The sequence below is a fragment of the Lissotriton vulgaris genome, chromosome 4_1, assembly GCF_964263255.1.
Source record: "Lissotriton vulgaris chromosome 4_1, aLisVul1.2, whole genome shotgun sequence".
Classification (NCBI taxonomy): Eukaryota; Metazoa; Chordata; class Amphibia; order Caudata; family Salamandridae; genus Lissotriton; species Lissotriton vulgaris.
The window spans coordinates 1,121,937,412-1,121,954,996 of NC_141691.1; the positions used below are offsets into that span (position 1 = coordinate 1,121,937,412).

The window sequence follows — 17,585 nt, forward strand, 5'->3', positions numbered from 1 at the left end:
GTGCACAATCATGATCTGTTCCTCTCGCTACCCCTGTCCTATTTAGGGAGTTGTGAAGCATGGTTCAAAATGTTTTCCGCCATGTACAATCATTATATAGAAAATCACAAACAGTACACCGCGAAAGATTATGATATGATTTTAGCATATATCGAGGAGCATCAGGGATTTGACCCACAAGGTAACGGGGGACGGCCATCGTTAGACCCTCAGGCATGTATGAATAGGTATATGGAGGTTAAGAACAGTACCTGGTTGCAGGTTGAACTCTATGATTTTAACCATTTTAATGCTTCCCAATATTTCCAGGTTTTTGTTGATCGAAATGTTACAAGCGAACGCATTGTACCCATTCCTATTTTAAATACTTCCTCCGATTTCTGTGTACAGGGGATGGGGCATGTACAGGTTGGTGACAGTATTTGCAATTATACCTATCGTACGAAGATACTTAGCAGTCCACCATTGTTAATGCCACCCAATGTGTATTTCGTATGCGGGAAAAATGCTTACACTTGGTTACCCTGTGGTTGGGCTGGGCACTACTATCTGTCCTTCCTGTACCCGCCTGTATACATAGCACCGTCCGACTATCATAGAACACACCAGCTACACTCAGCGAGCGCAGTACCCAATAGGCAACATAGACAGCTCATAGCAATAGAAGTCGATCAGACTGACACCTCCTTGCAGCAGTTCACGGATTTTACCAAAGGTTTGGTCCCATTCTGGGGACCTATATTTAATAGCAGAGAAATAAGAAGATTGTCCAGAATAGTAGAAAATGTCATTAACATCACTACTGATATCCTGACCAATATTACGGTTGAGCTTCAGGCGACCAGGCTCGTTGGGCACCAAAACCGCATGGTTTTGGACGTTATCTTGGCCGATTGAGGCGGAGCATGCCGAGTGATTGGCAGCTCCTGCTGTGTATATATTCCAGACTCCGCCCCCACTGTTCATTTGGCCATTCAAAAGCTGCATCGCATAGCGGCAGAAATGCATACCGAAAATGGATCCTGGTCACTATCCAGCTGGTTCTGGGGGCTCCTGACAACCTGGGGATGGACATTGTTGTTAATATTGGGTGGAGCGGCCGGTGTCATTTTCACCTGTTCGTCCTAATACAATGTGGTCCGGCTTGTTGCTCCTATTGTGCTTCCAGAGTGACAACCTTGTGCGTCCCTGCCCCAGTTTCCGCTAAGATTCAGATGCTCCTACAGGAGATTCATGAATTAATGGCTATTGATGAGGAGGTTTTCCAAGATTAACACCCACATTTCTTTAGCTACATCACGCTAAAAGGAGGGTTTGAGGAACCAGAATTGATTTCCGGTTATGTGAAGTATATAATCGATGTTTAAGAATTAGCATGATGTATCTAGATTACTTACCGCAAGTACGCAAACACTAGCCTACACTCGAATTGCAGTAACTTAGGGTTCTAACATGCACTGCTTTGCACGTTTTACACTTGCTTGACTCGACCGACGCCATTTTGTGGCCTCGCTCGAAGCCCTACATTAGCAGACCTTATTCAACTATTACACCGAAGTCGTTCACATGAGAAATAGCCCAACTGTTGCAATACTGCTGTCTCTGCTCGTTAGGCCTGTCAAGGTTATAGGTAGCAGGAGGAGGCCCGATAGGCACATTCCTGGAGGGGTGCGGGCGGACTCTCTCGGAGTTAGCAGAAGGGAGTCACCCGTACGACCTTGCTAATCTAGGATGAGCTAAACCAAGAGCGCTTTGTCTCCCATATATGGTCTTTCCCTCTGCACCAACCTGTACCATCTTGATTTTTCCATCTTGGGTAACGGTTTCGAAAATGTAACAGTATATATGTGATGTTCTGACAATGTGCCAGCAGTCTTCTTGGCGGACCTCGTGGGGTTAGGTCGCAAGGAGCTCCTCTGGCAGAGTTTGTTTGTTATAATAAACGATTGGACCTTCTGCACTGCCAACCGACTGATTATTGGTAATGGGAATGGGATTGGTTGTGAATATAACTCTAATTGGGAGGTGGTAAATATTTTTCGGTACTTCAGTATACAGGTTGCAAACAAACCACTCTTTTTTCGCTTGACGGATGGTTTTGGGGGTGAATTAGTGCTTAAAGTGCTGGGTAGCGGGAGATTAACCAACCAGATTATTCGGATTATCCAAATTGTCTTTGAGGCAACTGTGTTCATTGTAATGACTGCGGAGATGCAATTTACCACCTGACCCTGTTGCCCTATTACTGCTGGTATAACCTGGTCACCATTGATCATGCTAGTACTGCTTCTTACATCAGTAGAGGTCCTCTCCTGCTCCATAGATAGTCGGCGTTCAGTTAGTACAATCTCATTTGTGATCACCCACACGACTCTCTCAAGCATACTTTCTATACTGATCATTTTGCATGGACCTGTGACGCTACTACTAGCCTTACGTATGCCCATGATCTATAATGAAGAAAGCATTCACCCAGAACCTCCAAGGGGGGAACGAATGAAAGACCAAGAAAGAAAGTGGGTCCAGCCCAGCCTCGACTGCCATGATGGGCCAGATGGACCTACTCTTGACCCTGTCTTCGCTAGAGCAGGCGCCTGAGTGCATCCTACAATGAGGGTTGCAGCAGTCTTTAAAGTGCTTGAAGGGCACAAAGAATGCAGGCATGGCAGCTGGTCCCTGAAGTCCTGGACTGAGGTAGGGTGAGGCGCTACAGCGAAGCGTCCCTCTCTGGGAGTCCTTAAAGCGTCTGTATGGCGCAAAGAATACAGGTGTGGTGGCCTCTTTACTGCACAAGATTCTGACCCCTGAAGTCCTGGGCTGAGGCAGCAACAGCAAATTGAATTTATAATAAAACTATTTCATTTTCAATTGATCTTCAGCTCAGTTATTGGGTAAGCCCATTTACTTAGAAGATTGTATTTCTGATTTTTTTAGCATTGGGAGGTGCCTCAATGCAGGGACACATTGCCTCATAAAACTGAGGTTTAACGTTGCCTTCAACAGAGACGTTTTAAGGCATGGGCAAAGTGGGCTCTGGCCCAGTGCCCCATGCTTTCAGGGGGGCCCCTGATAGGGCCACCTTTGTTCTGCAGAGAGTCTTGCCCTAATGACCTTTAATAATTCGTTAAACAGGTTTTTTTAAATGCTGTTTTAACATAATGTTATTTCAATGTGTGTGATGTGTGAGAGTATATTACAGTCCTTTTGTAGAAACATTTTGTACTGCATACAACACCCATAAAAAAGTTTATTTTAAATCAAAACAGGACCTCACATATGAGAAATGGGAGGGTGTAACAAATTATTTGCAGTAATATTAGTGAACTGCTGCTGTTACTATATTGAAAACACACGTCACTATCCCTGAATATTAGATGTAAACCCATATAGAATTTGGATGAGTGTGGCTGTGTACTGTCAGTGACCTGGCCAAAGAGGGCATTAAAGAGCTGAAATTGGATCACTGTGAATGGGTATATAAAGACGATCTTAGTATAGAGGACTGCAATGTATGTGAATAACTTAAGCATGCTACAGATGGTTTAAGTAGACAATATAAGTTCTTGTAATAGACCCAAAGAGGCTCAGGTATTTTTTCAAAGTTGAAAGGTTTTGACATTTCTTAAGGAATACAAAGGGGATAAATGAACTAAAGACATTTGCATAAACTACAAGGACTATCAGGAACATGAGCGGAAATATCTGATGCATTTAATGCATTTTGACGCCAGAAACATAGGTATTGCAGCATAAAGATACATCCAGGACTGATATTTGAATCAATGGATTAATATTATTAATTATTTTCTTGTAATGATGGACCTTGTGATTAAGGAATAAATATCCATATGAAGCATTAAAAAAATTCAAAGTTGTTCCAAACAGGGGCCCCCAAAATATATTTGGCCCAGAGCCCCCAAAATCCTTAAGATGTCCCTGGCCTTCAATCCAGTGAATGTGGGCATTTTGATGAGGCAAAGGTTTGGGGTGTCTTACATTTCAGGATACTCACGCCCACAATACTCCCATGTTGTGAGCTTCTATCCTATACGTCTCTACGGGCTGCTCAGCAAAGTGAGTTGTCTTAAAACATAAACCTCTATTGGAAAAACATGGTCCGCGATTGCAAATGTTGTGTCTCACTCGAATCCTTAGCAATAAAGACATGTTCGTGGAAGAGCAATGTGTTGCACAATTAGAGTGCGCTTCGGGCTGTGCATGTTGGTAAGGAAACCAGAATTAGACTGCGCAGCAAGAGCTTTGCAGTCAATACGGTAGTATCCATAGGCAACTCCAGGCTGAGCAGTGCGGTGTGTGTGCAGCGGGGGAGCTGCAAGGAGCTCGGATGGGGGAAGGCTCAGGATCCTCAAGTGAAAAGTTAGCAACAGACGCCGCGCTCGCGCCCGGGCAGGCTCCGCATCATCTGCAGCAGCCCGGAATCCCTGCAGCTAGTTGTGTTTTGTAGATGTTTTTTCGCTAATCGCGGCTGGTCATCGTCTCTGCTGCCCCATCCAAGTTCCTTTCTCGTCGCTTTTGTTCGCCTTTTGTTTTTGAGACTGGGGTTTTTGTGCTGCTGGTTTTCCCACCTTCTCCTTCTTGCATGGATGAATCATGGCTACGCTTGTGTGCCGGGTCCAGTTCTTAGATGACACCGACCCTTTCAACAGCACCAACTTTCCCGAGCCCACCCGGCCACCGCTCTACACCTTCCGGGAGGACATCGCGCTCGTCAACCAGGTGGCAGGGGTGCACCGGCTGCTGAAAGCCCCGCACAAGGTAAGACCGCGGGGTGGGTGTGTGGTGCGTGAGGTGCCCTCCGTGGCGGGCACTGTGCGAGTGGGTCGGTCCCTGCAGGAGGACAGTTGAGGGGATCTGATGATTGCAGCCTGGGGTTACGACTTACGAGTGGGGGTCTTTGTGTTTTACAGCCAGGGGTCCACGGAGGGCTCCTTCACTTTGTATGAAAGAGGGGGGGGGTTAATTCGGGTGTCACTTTATTGGAAACCCAACGTGGATCTGAGACCGCCCACAGTGCGCAAACATACACTTACACTGCACCATTTTCGAACTGTGTGATGATCACGGGCACAAGTGTGCCCACTCCCCACATCAGCCATTTACCTATATCCCCAGTGACAACTCCTGAGTCCAGAGAACAATCTGCGACCCTTTCAGGGTCGTGTCATTTTTTAGCTCCTCGATGCCCCTTCTCCCGTGGTGCACCCACCCCGTGCCACTGGCACGCCAGAGCTGGAGGGCTGAGGGCAGGACGCGCCTCCAGACAAGAGTTGGTTTTGAGAGCGCGGCCGAGGACGGGGTGTAGGGCGCACTGCAGTGCTGCTCCACTGCGGGAAACGAGGCTGCCTGCCAGGCTCTGCTGCTGCTGTGTCACCAGATACCAGGACTCGCTGCATCACCGTCCCGCATGTGTCGCAGCTTTCTTACACTTCCCCTCCAGTCCGGTGGCATAGACGGGGTGCCATGGCCCCTTTGCATGTAATGGGAATAAGCCCCGAACTGCTTCCTTGGAAGTCAAATTCAGCTGTAATCAGGGTTCACTGGCCCTGGTACCACTACACGTTCTGCACCACCATACCTACGCCCTTCATCGAGTCACCACCTCTGTCCGCTCTGCGACCTCCCAATGGGCAACCGTCACACAATTGACTTTTTACATGCAGATCTAGCATACATTCTGTTCAGACGCCAGGTCCCCCGCAGACCCACTTTCTACCAGTTGCAGTGATGCCCGCGGGCTGGCCGCCCCACGCCTGGTTATCAGTGAGCCCCGCGGCGGTATCCCAGTCATCTGTCAAGACGCTGGCCCCAGCCACTTTTACATCCACAGAGAAAGCAGTGGGGGGTCGGAAGGGACGCTGCGACGGGTGGGGGAGGGGTGAGAGGTTCAAAGGTGCCACAGCTGAAGCTGCCTTCCTCGCCGGCATTCTGTGCCCCATGCCCGGTTTTGCTGGTAGAAACAGTTCCTCGGTGGCTATGAGTTGACAGGGTTGAAAGGCATGCTTTTTTTGAGTTTGAGCATCTATCTATGTCACTGCTAGCGCCTCACAGGCGTGCGCACTCCGCACTCTCACAGGAGCGACAGTGGCTCACTTGGAAAATACCTGTCCCCAAGAGACAGATCAGGACCGCTGGCGTATGACAGGAATTTATACCCACTCCCCAGAGTTAAGGGTTCGGGTATAGTTATGTGGTCTCATTCGTTAATGAACAAACTACATGTCAGAGAGTGAATGTCACCACCCCTCACCCCCGCCCCCAAGCCTCGATTGTCCTAAGTGCTGCACTTGGTGTTTCAAACCGGTTCACTGGTTTCCACGTGCAGTTGTTAATCCATCTGCAGGGCTCCACTAACAGGGCGTGTTTTTATTTGTTGTTTACATTGCACATTTGCTCAGTCTTAGCCTGGCCTTGTTAAATGGCACCTTTCCACTCTAAAGAATAGCCCTGTTCCTGCGCAAGGCGAGCAGGGGCGCTTGGCTCCTGTGGGCCGTTTAGGAGCAACCCTGCGGTGTTTCTTTTATAGTTTACGGTCACTTTGTAGATTCGTTTTTTCCGGGTTTGAGGTGGAGTGGGACGCATCTGCGCGTTGTATTTCTGGCTGGATGGGGGAGAGGGGTGGGCGTGCTGACTGGTCGTGCTGAGAGGAGCCGCGCAGGACAGGCTGCCGTGCACTTTTCAGAGCTAAGCACTTGGAGTGAGCGCTTTGGTAAAAATAGCAGCGAGGCTGCTTTTCTTGGAACAATGACCTGATACGTATCCACCATGTGAAGAGCTGCAGCGGGACACATCGCCAACCCCCTGCCTTCCTGCAGACAAGCAAAGCTCCTTAATGCGGCTTACAGCGAACCCTCCCCTCACACGACAGCGCACAAAGCAAAAAAAAGTGACCTTTGTGAACCTTACTTGGCATCCGCACTTTCAAAACATGGTGTCCAAACTAGGTTTGCGTCATATTTCTCTCACAGGTTAGGACTTCTGCTTAACTTTTGTCAGGAAATAAGTGCAGGGATGGGAGTAAAACGCTGAACAGGAATGTTGGCACATTATTTACAGACGTTGCAGATGGCGCGCGAGGTAAATCCCATGGTCGAGAAACGTGTGCGGGATGACGTGCCATGTTTGCAGTCCTCTGTTTCTAGGCGCCTGCCTCTGGGTTCTGCTTCCCTTCCGCGACCCCCATCCTCAATGTTGAGTTTAGCAACAGGTTATCTTATGCCGCGGAGTTGATCAACCCCTGGTAGTATTTTTACTCCAGTCTCTTTTCAGCCCCCCACGCCCCCATTACCTCTTGGTATTTCAGGCTTACACCAAGCATGGTCTGGTAGTGTTTATGTGCACGCTGTTGCACTCAGCTCTCTCTATCTTACACACTGAATCCCACGTGCAGTAGAAGCACACAGAAAGGCCCAGCTGCGGTGCAAGGCCCTGTGACTTTCCCATATGTAGGGAATGAGGTCTTGTCTAGTCTGCTGTCTATCCAGGGGCAGAGGGTAACCTGCTGCTCTCCAGCTCTGTAGGTGCCCTCTCTCTTCAAGTTCTTCCTTGTCTGTGACTAGAATTCTTGAATTCAGGCCTTTTCACATTTTTGCCTCACCACCTATGACAGAAGGCTGCCCCATGCTTTCCCCCATCCTTTCCAGTGAAGTATATCTCTTTGTAACTCTCCAGTCTACCTCTCATTTTTTTCCCAGTAATAAAATAAAGTGTGTGAGTGATTTTTGCCTGAACTGCGTCTAGGTTGGGTTATACACTCTTTATGTACACAACTGCTACATAAAACATGGTTTCACATATTTTACTTCCTATGACACCGTTTTGCTTTTGAGGGCCAAGTTCGACAGTGCAGTCAACCCACTTTGTGCATGCCAACTGAAGGTAGCCAAAAATATGAGTTATACATATTGCGACCCACACTGAGCTAGTGACCCGCAACATTGTGAAATCCTGGACTTTACCATCAATGAGTTTTAGTGACAGAGTGAGAAACTCACTATTACTCACAGCGAAAGATTCTGTTAACTGAGCGACAAGTAGCTTCTTGGAAACAGCTCATCAATGTGTAATGTACAGCCACAGGAATTTAAGCAGAAGTAACCAAAGGATGTTGAATCGTAGTGTAATTGCATATATATAGAGTTTACTACCCCCAATGAGGCGTTGGAGCGAATTATGCTGGGCAGCACTCTGCTTTGGGAACCCAAACTTAGTGGTTAGTCCGGTGTTTATTGGTTATTGTTGATTAATAACAAAAATCTTGTGCTCTTAAGGAACTCATGCATGTATTTACTCTGTTTCAATGTGGTAGATTAAACGAATAGGACTTAAGTGTGATCATTAGTAGGGAGGTATGTGAGTTAATGCAAACGGTTGGTGGGCTTAATAAATGAGCTAGAGGTGGTGCATTCCACTGCTACCTGCGGATGATCAGGGCCGGACTGGCCATAGAGGAAACCGGGCAATCCCCCGGTGCGTCGTACGGGTGGGGGCCGGTTTTGGGCCCCTGGAGGCCGTTTTTGTTGTAGGGCCGTTTTTGCAGCATAGCTGCAAAATCGGCCTAAACCCGGCCCCGGCAAAGAGCTCGGTGGCACCTCCAACCCCCCCACTCCCCCCCCCCCTCCCCCGAGTGGGGGGGGGCATCCGAGCACTTTACCAAGGCCGGTTGTGGTTCCCAGTCCAGCCCTGCGGATGATGAACCTGACCGAAGCACCACAAGAACCCTCCAGGGCTGGACTGGCCAGGCACCGGGTGTGGGGCCCGGTTTTGTACCTGTGGGGGCCGGCTTTGTTACTAGGGGCCTCTTTTGCAGCAGTACTGCAATATCGGACCCCAGAAACAAAAGCGGGAGCAGTGCTTCTCACTAGCACCCCTACCCCCTGTCCCAGGGCTGGTTGAGCAGCAATTTGCCAGGGCTGGTTACTGTTCCCAGTCCAGCTGTGGACCCCCCTGATATTTTGCAGCAAAGCGCCCAGAATCAGTCCTGAAATGTGCTTTGTAGAGTGTGATGTTGTTTCTTTGTTGCAGGGTTACAACAGAACACCAGGCGCAGACTTGGTAGCACCTGAGTGAGACTGCACTGTTTATTGTTGTGTTGATTTGGGTTGCATCTTTGCTGTGTAGAGTGGGAGCGGTATGGAGAATCCTTTTATTAGTGGAGTAGAAATCCAACACGCTCTCTGAAATTGCACTTTAAAGTACACATATGAAAGAACTCATACTTACATTTAAGGTGTTCGTTTTACGTGAATTTACTAATCACATTCAGTTTAAGGAACTTGTCATATCTTAAAGCAAATGCCATATCTTGTTCTATCCAACATGGCACCCACCGTGGTGTAAACCATATTTAAAATTAGCCTGGCTTCTGGCAACTTCTTACATCTGTGGATAACCTAGGAACTCTTATACAAAAAAAGGTTGCACAAACCCTGAGTAAGGACAGTAGATGGTTTGAGAAATTGCCCATTTCTCCAATGCCGGGAGAGCTCGCCAGCTCATAAGAGAACAAAAGATTGTGTTCAAATGCCTGTGCATATTGCATAAGTGTGTTTTTGGTCAGACGCCAAAGTATTTATTATCTGAAGACAAAAGACCACATGAAAGTCTACCAATGTGTTTTTTAAACCATATTCCTGCCTATTGAGGGCAGGGAGTAGGTGCTTATACATGAAGGGAATTTAGTTATCAAGTTCATTGCCCATGGAATTGAGCTGTGAGCCCATATTTATTAATTTTCAGTTCAGTTAAAACTTTCTTTGGTTGCTGCGGTTGCAGGTAACATGCATTTCCTCCCCTTCAGAGGTCTTACCTGAGAAGCACTATATAAAAGCCATTCATTCATCCTCGGCGGCTTAAAAACACAGTTGGAGCGTCTCTTCCATGTGGGCGGAGGAGCGTCGGCCCACTGCATTCTCGCAGTGCGAGAAGCTGAAACATAAAATGGTATTATTAATACCATTTTATGATTCTGCTTCTCGCAGGGCGAGAAAGCAGAAGGGTTTGGTTGCGGGCGGGTGGGTGGCTCTACTCTAGGGTGGGGGAGGAGTGGCTTGCCCACTGTTGAGGGTTCTGACTGTTTGGTCGAAACCAGTCATGCACACTCTGCCTTTTCTCCATGTAGGCTGCATTCAGCCTACATGGAGAAAATGGCCTCCCCATAGACACCTGGCTGGACGGCGTACCAAACAATCACAATGCTACCATTGCAGCATTGTGATTGGTTTAGGGGAGGGGAGGGAGGTTGCCTGCTTCCTGTTCAGAAGAGGAGCAGAGAAGCAGAGACAACGCGGAGCCGGATGGCGAAGGTAAGTTACCTTTAAAAAAAATTTAACTTCACCCCTGCGCGACCCCTCAGGCCCCCACCTGCAAGTCATGCTTGCCGTGACTGAAACACAGCAAACATACTCCTAGCTGTTGCCTTGGCGGCCTTTTCTTTACCATTAATGAAAGCTGGCTTCAGATTTTTACTTCTGCGGGGGGCCTGTTGCTGGAATATGAAATTATCTTGAAAAAATAAAAGACAAGAGGCGTTTGGCAAAACAGGAACAGTTGGGGTTTAATTAAACTCTTCGACCCGGAAACATCCACAGAAACGGGTCTGAGGATGGTCTCAGCATACATTTGTTCTGAGTTCCAATATATAAGACTTTGGAGCATCATAAAGCAATTTAGATCTTATTTTTCAGAAAGAAATGTGGGCCTTGTCTTGGAGTGTCAATCAGGCCACCTGATGGTGAAGGCAGGTGGGTCACGACTTTGGTGGACCCAATGATGGACAGTGAATGAAATGTCCAAATGTCCGGTATGGGGAGCACATGATCGCTGTGTGTGCTGTGCTCTGATTGGTTGACTGCTCCTAACTTCATGTGGCATCTAACTTTATGGTGTTTGGGAATAACAGCAAACCTCCGGACGTATTGTCAATCTATGTTGGACCAGCTTAGCGGTGTCTCATTGGGATTGCTCCTGTTTCTTCCCAGGGGGCTGCTGTGTGGGGGCTCCATGTGGCTGCCTACTCTTCTCAGGTGGTTAGCAGGGACACAATTCAAGAAGTCTTTATTCGATTAGTTCATCATAAAAGACATAAAATACAATTTATACATATAAAACATCTAAAACCGGTATTAAATCGATGACAAGCTAATCAGCTTCTTATTGTATATTTACAAAATTTACAATAACACTCAAATACATACATACTTCAACAGAAGTAAACTGGGCCTAACTGGTGAACAATCACTTCTTTAAATCCTCGTTTGATTGCTTTTAATAAACCTGATTCTAAGCAACCAGGCCCACCCCAAAAATTTAGCAACCCCCACAACAATTACAGGGGCCAGATTAGTTTTTAAAATTCTGCTTGCTTCACCAGCCGATCTTGTACCTAGGCTTCTACATACTGGCCTTATCCATTTGGCTCTAGGGGCAATATATAATGGACACACATACAAAAAATGATTCAAGCTTTCCCCTACTCCTTGGCACTTAGGGCAGTGCCCAGACCTATCAGCTTCCCACTTTTTAGTAAAGTCCCCAAGAGGAAGTGAACCACATCTAAATTGGTGGAATAGTTTGCGATCCAAGGGCTTTGTTATAATGTCCCAATACCTTTCCAGCTTGGACGTGTCCTTATAAACAATAAACAGACCAGTAAGACTACTAGAACACATTTTCGAATGTCTATTGTGGGTCACCCAATCCCAAAAGTGCCGCTTTAGGTCCTTTTTAGATGGAAAGATAACTGTCTCGGGGCAAGACCACAGGTCCCCATACCCCAGAGCTATTAGGGTAGCCTTAAGATCTCTGAACCAGCTTATATTAGAGGCACCATAGCAATTTTTAACCTCCAGACAAGCTTTTGCATAGTAGTGAAGTTCCGGCGTTGTCCAGAGACGACGCCAGAATGTCAGAGGGCGAAGTCTTGCTAGGTCCTCCACCGGTTGGCACCCTAAATCATAAAGAAGGGGAATCAGCGGTGATGACTGGGGCAGACCTGTTGCCATTCTTAAAAATTTATTCTGGGCATGTCTTAGTGGGTCCAGATTGCTACCACCCCAAAGTTCTGCCCCATATAGGACTGCTGGTAATACCTTGCCGCCATATATCTTAATAAGCAGAGAAATTGGCCTGGTAAAAGAGCCTTTATGCTCTTTAATCAGTGCCCCACCCAGCTGCAGGTGCTTCAAGGTCATAAGCTCAACCTGATGGGACCAACTTAATGTCTCACTAAAGGTAACTCCCAAATAGGTGAAATGCTTTGTCTGCTTCAAGGGGGTTTCCCCCATGGTAACCCTAGCATTAATTTGTTTGTGCCCTCTTAAAACCATAAATTTGGTTTTAAACACGTTCACCTCTAGCTCATGTTCGCTGCAGAAACACTCAAACCTTGACAGAGCTTTCTGCAAACCCTGTCTGGTTTGAGAGATCAAAAGAGTGTCATCAGCGAACATGAGCAAGGGGATTTTCATTCCAGCCAAACTTGGGGCATCCGTGGGATAGTTATCATAATACTTAGTAACTCTATTTATATATAGAGAGAAAAGGGTGGGTGCCAGCACGCATCCTTGCCTGACACCCTTGGCCACTGAAAAACTCTCCGTCACCTCCCCCGGTTTACCCCAGCGCAAAAAGGCATAGGTATGTGCATGTAGATTCACTATAAGACGTACTAAGGGGGGGGGGGCATGCCCATATCTAGTAAGCATTTCCACAACCCGGCCCTCGGGACAAGGTCAAATGCTGACCTTAAGTCCACGAAGGCCGCGTATAGGTTGCCTTTGCCCAAAGTAACCGTCTTCCAATACAAAAGCATGAAACGAAATGCCTGATCAAGGGTACTCACGTGAGGTCTAAACCCAGCTTGAAGAGGAGTAAGAATATTATACTCCTCTAGCCATACCTGAATCCTGGTAAGAACGAGACGGGTTATGATCTTCTGTACCGCGTCAATGAGACTGAACGGCCGGTAGTTGGATGGAACCGACCGATCACCCTTCTTAAAAATAGGCAAGATTTCTGCGCCTGCCCAGGATTCGGGTACTCTAGCACCCATGGCCAGCGCATTTACCAGCTGCACTAAGTATGGTACCCAAAGATCATGGTCCTGTTGGAATAAGTCCGCTGGTATACAGTCAGGACCAGGCGCTTTTCCCCTAGGGATAGCTTTCAAAACGAATTCGACTTCTCTGGCCGAGAACACGAGTGAATCTAACGATTGTGGCCAACTGATGGTATCCTGCGTATTGCTGCGGCATCTAAATTGTTCCTCAAAATGGGACACCCATTTTTGTTGCTCAACAGAGGCCGCGCTTGGGCGATCATCCTGTGACAAACCCCATTTCAGAAGGTGCCAAAACTGCTGTAGGTTCCTAGAGCCACAGGCCTCAGCTAATGATGTCCATCGTTCATCATCCCAAGCGGCCTTAGCAGAGCGTTTAGCATCGTTAAAAGCCTTCCTACTTGATTTAATTAGGGCTGGGTTCTTTAGTTTTAAAGCTTTAAACAGATCCGCATGGGTCTGACGACACTCGTCGTTGAACCAATTGGAGGTTTTCCTAACCTTCCTACTACCTTTATTAGAGACATACTTAATAAAAAATGACTTTAGAGACAAAAACAAACTAGCGTGGATGTCTGTAATGTTGGTATTGATCGTTTCCTGATTACCACACTTATCGATTTCTACCAGTGAGTTGGAAACCAGGGCTCTGATGTTTTTACGTGCTTCAACCCTCCACAGAAACCTTTGGCCAACGAACCCTCCTCATATCATTAGTATGTACGACAGCCTCCTGTACAGAATTTGGCAAACGTTCATCCGGCCCTGCAAAACTAAAGTCCTTTAGTTCTGCTACCAGAGGTTCATGGTCACTTTCCGGACGTGACTTAACTTCCATGTTCGTTACCACAGGCCACAGTTTAATATCTACTAGGATATAGTCAATGCGACTGCTATGTCTACCATTGGCGAATGTATGTTTCCCCATCCTGTCTGAACTTGCTCGTCCATTAAGAGCACGTAACCCCCGGTTCAAACAAAGACCTTTAATAAATGTAGCTGCTTGAGACCACTTATTGATCGGGGCTATGTCTAGTTGGGGAATCCCCCAAACCAGATCCTCTGCCTCTGTTAGTAAACCATCGTCTGAACTCAGAGGTTCAAAACAAGTGTTTAGGTCGCCCATAACAACCACATGACCAGCTTCTAGAGTAGCACTTAAGAAATCATCCAAACAGAGAAGGGTGGTTGATACTCTGCCACCCATGGTACGTCTAGCATATATATTGATCAGCAGTATATCCATCCCACTTTTTGATTTGATACTAACTATCAATATATCAGGACAGTCAATAAAAACTTCATTAACAGACACACCTTCAGTTTGGCGAACCCAGATTGTTAGCAGGGACACTTCCTTAGGGTGGTCTTCTATTTGCTCTATTTGCTGAATTTCCTAGGGTGGTTACACGTTTGGGTCCCGCATTTGAAAGCAGGAAGGGTGCTCCATGCATGTGGAATGTACCACATAGAGCCAGGCAACCAAGTCTGCGCCACCTCTTAACGCATGGAAGTGCTGTTGTGGCAATAGGGGTTAAGCTAAGTGATCTCAGAGATGCTTTGGCCGCTGTTGACTTTGCTTCTATGCCACTTGGCCCTGCTTCCCACCCAGACTCGGAGGCCCCAGCAGGCATGCATGTGTCCCAGTCCCAACTCCCTTCCTCCCTGCATACCTTGCTGGTTACCATTGTTCTCGTTCTTTTGGCTGCTTCAACTAGGAGGTCAACATGCCCACTGTTGGGCTAAACCGCATAGTTCGAAGAGACTCCCTATATATTCCATGACTGCCTCAGTGAAGGGGGTCTGGTTGGCTGGGACTGTCCATGCCTGTATATAGTACATCACAGAAAAAGTATGAGCCCCCCTGTACTTTTTCTGTGATGTACTAGATATTTTGGAGGGACTTGCAGTGGCCTACCCTCCTCCTCTGTTTTTTGTGATAAAACTTGCCTGTATACATGTAGTGCAGGAATGCATTGCTAGTCTTGGTTCTAGAGGAGGTTCAGGGGAGGAGCAGGTTATGGCTCCATTGCAGGCAAACTGATGAACAGTTCTAGCTTGGTCATTAGGTCTCGTCCTAAGGCGAGGGATAGTATAGTACCTGTTCTCTCATCCTATTCTCCCATCTCCAACTTGAGGGATTCTGTGAAGGGGACCCTGGGCACCGTACCGAGATTCCCTGTATAGTTGCAGTGTATGCTGATAAGGTGACTGTGCCTTACAGTAGGCACAATGTTGTCATCCCATGTCTATTAGGACTTTCTTTTTGTTCACTAGCACCTTGACCACAGGGTCTCTTTCTGACTGACTTGAGGTGTATAATAGGACATGTGTGTAATCAGGTGTGTTGGTGTTCTCTGGCATAGGTTTAGTCCCCCCATTCTGTTGGGCTGACCTTTGCAGGCTCATTTATGCTATTGGAATAAGTAAATGCACACAAACTGGGAAATAAATGAGTAATTTGGATTCACAGTATAATCACAGGAGATGATTAAATCAATTAGATCTTTTAAATCACAATGAATAACAACAGCCCAGTGCAAATAGTGTGACGCCGCAGTGAATAATAAATAGTACAGAACATGAAATAAATAGCAATAATAGGCAGCAACTGAAAGACACAACATATTAAAATTCCACAATCAGCTGAAACTTTTCAGATCTGGAAAATAGTAATATATTCAATCCACATTAAATTGTTATATCGGCGTTTCAATCCCTATGGTTAACTTGATTGGGGTAATCATCACGGCAGATTGTCAAAAGACTTTTGAGAGAAAGCAACCCCTATGAATGAATAATAAAAGAAAAGAAAGAGTCATCAAAAGTGAGCAAAAGAAAGAAAGAAAAGGGGAGAATCAATACACTCAAAGCTTCAGATAAAGCGTGCCAGAACTGGTTAAGGGAAAATGTATGTTTCAGCCAAAAGGACGAGCTACACCTTTGGAGATTAGGAGGATGAAAGAAGTGTTGCGGGAACCACTTTAAAAGCCAAACTGACAACCCATAAGGCAAACACATTGGCTTTGCCAGTGCTTGTTATTGGCTTGTGCTGTGGTATGCTAAGGAGGCTAGTCCTTTTATGTGTGCTGTGTTGGTCTTTCTTCGCTAAGTGGTCTATAGAGCTCAGTAGTTTCCTTTGCTGTGCTGTGTGCCTCTAAGTCACAGAGGAAATGCATTTTGCTTTCATAGTCACTGAACTGGGGACCCTGTCATTTATTTTGCCGACAATGTAGCCCAACTACATCTTGCAGTTCCTTAGGGGAGGCTTGGCTTGATATGCTTTTGCAACAGCGGTCTGTACTTTATATTATGAAATGCTTGCACTCATAAGTATTGTATACATAATGAATCTTACTTTGTGTTATGTTTCTGTTTTCTAAATGTACTTTTATGGACTATTTTGGCCAAATAAAGAATAATTGAATTAATTGTTATTCATATTATTGACTTTAATGGGGTATTTGGCTTAAGGCAATTTGGGGTTCCTGTGCAGAAAATAACTGTCTACATCATGTAGTTGTGTCTTCTCCAATATAACAGTCGAAGGACTGGTTTAGGAGACACAGTGAAAGGACTGGTATTTGTTCAAGTCAGGCAGCAAGAGGTCCACTCTTGATCTCCTTGCTCAACACAAGGTCCACCTTGCTGTGAAGCCTCATGCCTGTAAAGCAACCTTAACCCTATTTCTAACAGAAATCCACTTAGTCTCACTGCCTCTTAATTTGTATCCGCCTCTTTCCCCTCCAAGCACCTTCTACAAGCCTGTAGGCCTGGCAGTTTTCTGGGGTGAATGTATGACATTGTTCTGCATTTTGTCCATCAACTGTGGTTTTTGCAATAGTCACCCCGAGTGGGATGGGCATGCTCAGACGTGAGTCCCATGCTCTCCACACCACTGGATTCAAGCAAGCCGGGCTGAAGACGGCTGAAATGCGAGAAACCGGTCCTCGGAAGCTTGTTTCCGGTCCAGGGAAGGCATGGCTTGGCAGTTCGGGCTGGACTGTTCCCATGAGGCACAGGGTCAGACTGATTTGTATATGGCCATGTCTGAACTGGGGTGGTGTGGAGTGCAAAAAAACGATGGATTTAGGACCAGATCTCTGTACTGGGGTGAATGTATGACATTGTTCTGCATTCTGTCCATCAACTGTGGTTTTTGCAACTGGCAGTTTTCTTGACCTCATGAAAACAGACAGTTTAATCCCAAACCCATCCCGAGTGTTTGCCACAGGTTTCTTCACGGCAGGAGCCACCCCGAGCCGCAATGCTCGAAGCATTGTTACCGGAAGCCGTGCTATTATAAGCCTCTTTCTGGCGCGCCCTCCGGCCATGTGTCTCCAGGATTGCTTGGCTGCAGTACTGCAGCCGCCCAGAATACGATGCCCTTTCTTCATGCTGTATTTATCGCTTGGGTCTTATTTCAGGGAGTGCATGGGCAGCCGCGCAAGCTTCTATTCTTAGTGTTTTATTCGGCGGCAGGCCAGGGCTCATTTCAGACCCAGTCCTC

At 46.7% G+C, this 17,585-nt stretch overlaps 1 protein-coding gene across 7 annotated transcripts in view; it reads left to right on the forward strand.

The window, feature by feature from the left end:
- Positions 1–4,312: 4,312 nt before the first annotated feature.
- The window catches only part of FHOD3 (formin homology 2 domain containing 3), a 1,375,152-nt gene continuing 1,361,879 nt past the window's right edge, over positions 4,313–17,585 (forward strand). For 4 of the 7 annotated variants that reach the window (XM_086965361.1, XM_086965359.1, XM_086965360.1 and 1 more), the window contains exon 1: positions 4,313–4,776. In XM_086965361.1, the coding sequence (XP_086821487.1) occupies positions 4,612–4,776 (165 nt within the window). In that variant the 5' untranslated portion in view covers positions 4,313–4,611. The remainder of the gene's footprint in view (positions 4,777–17,585) is intronic. The other 3 variants (XM_086965356.1, XM_086965357.1, XM_086965358.1) reach the window with 1 other exon arrangement.